The 234-nt window shown below is 66.2% G+C and overlaps 1 protein-coding gene across 1 annotated transcript in view; it reads right to left on the bottom strand.

The window, feature by feature from the left end:
• The window catches only part of ZNF804A (zinc finger protein 804A), a gene marked incomplete at its 5' end in the record, with an annotated part of 116778 nt that extends 116550 nt beyond the window's left edge, over positions 1–228 (bottom strand). Inside the window, one exon of the mRNA XM_006767056.2 lies at positions 130–228. Within this exon, the coding sequence (XP_006767119.1) occupies positions 130–228 (99 nt within the window). The remainder of the gene's footprint in view (positions 1–129) is intronic.
• Positions 229–234: the final 6 nt, after the last annotated feature.

The raw sequence follows: 234 nt of genomic DNA, 5'->3' as shown, positions 1-234 counted from the left end.
TACACCCGAGCATCGGGGACCCGGCGGGATCGCCTCCCAGCCTCCCGGTAACCCCGATCCTGCGAACGCCCTCTGGGGCCGGAGGGGGGAGGGAGTGAGATTTGGGGGGGCAGGAACCCGAAGCCTTACCAGGGTCCGGTTCCCGCTCTTGCTCAGGGGGCCCCGGAAGACCCCCTTGATGTTGCGAAAGTGCCCGTTGCTGAGGCGCGTGGAGCTGATGACAAGTAGTAACAC

The sequence above is a fragment of the Myotis davidii genome, unplaced genomic scaffold, assembly GCF_000327345.1.
Source record: "Myotis davidii unplaced genomic scaffold, ASM32734v1 scaffold221, whole genome shotgun sequence".
NCBI classification, from domain to species: Eukaryota; Metazoa; Chordata; class Mammalia; order Chiroptera; family Vespertilionidae; genus Myotis; species Myotis davidii.
Note: the sequence above shows the minus strand (reverse complement) of the source record. Positions and strands in the feature narration are given on the sequence as shown.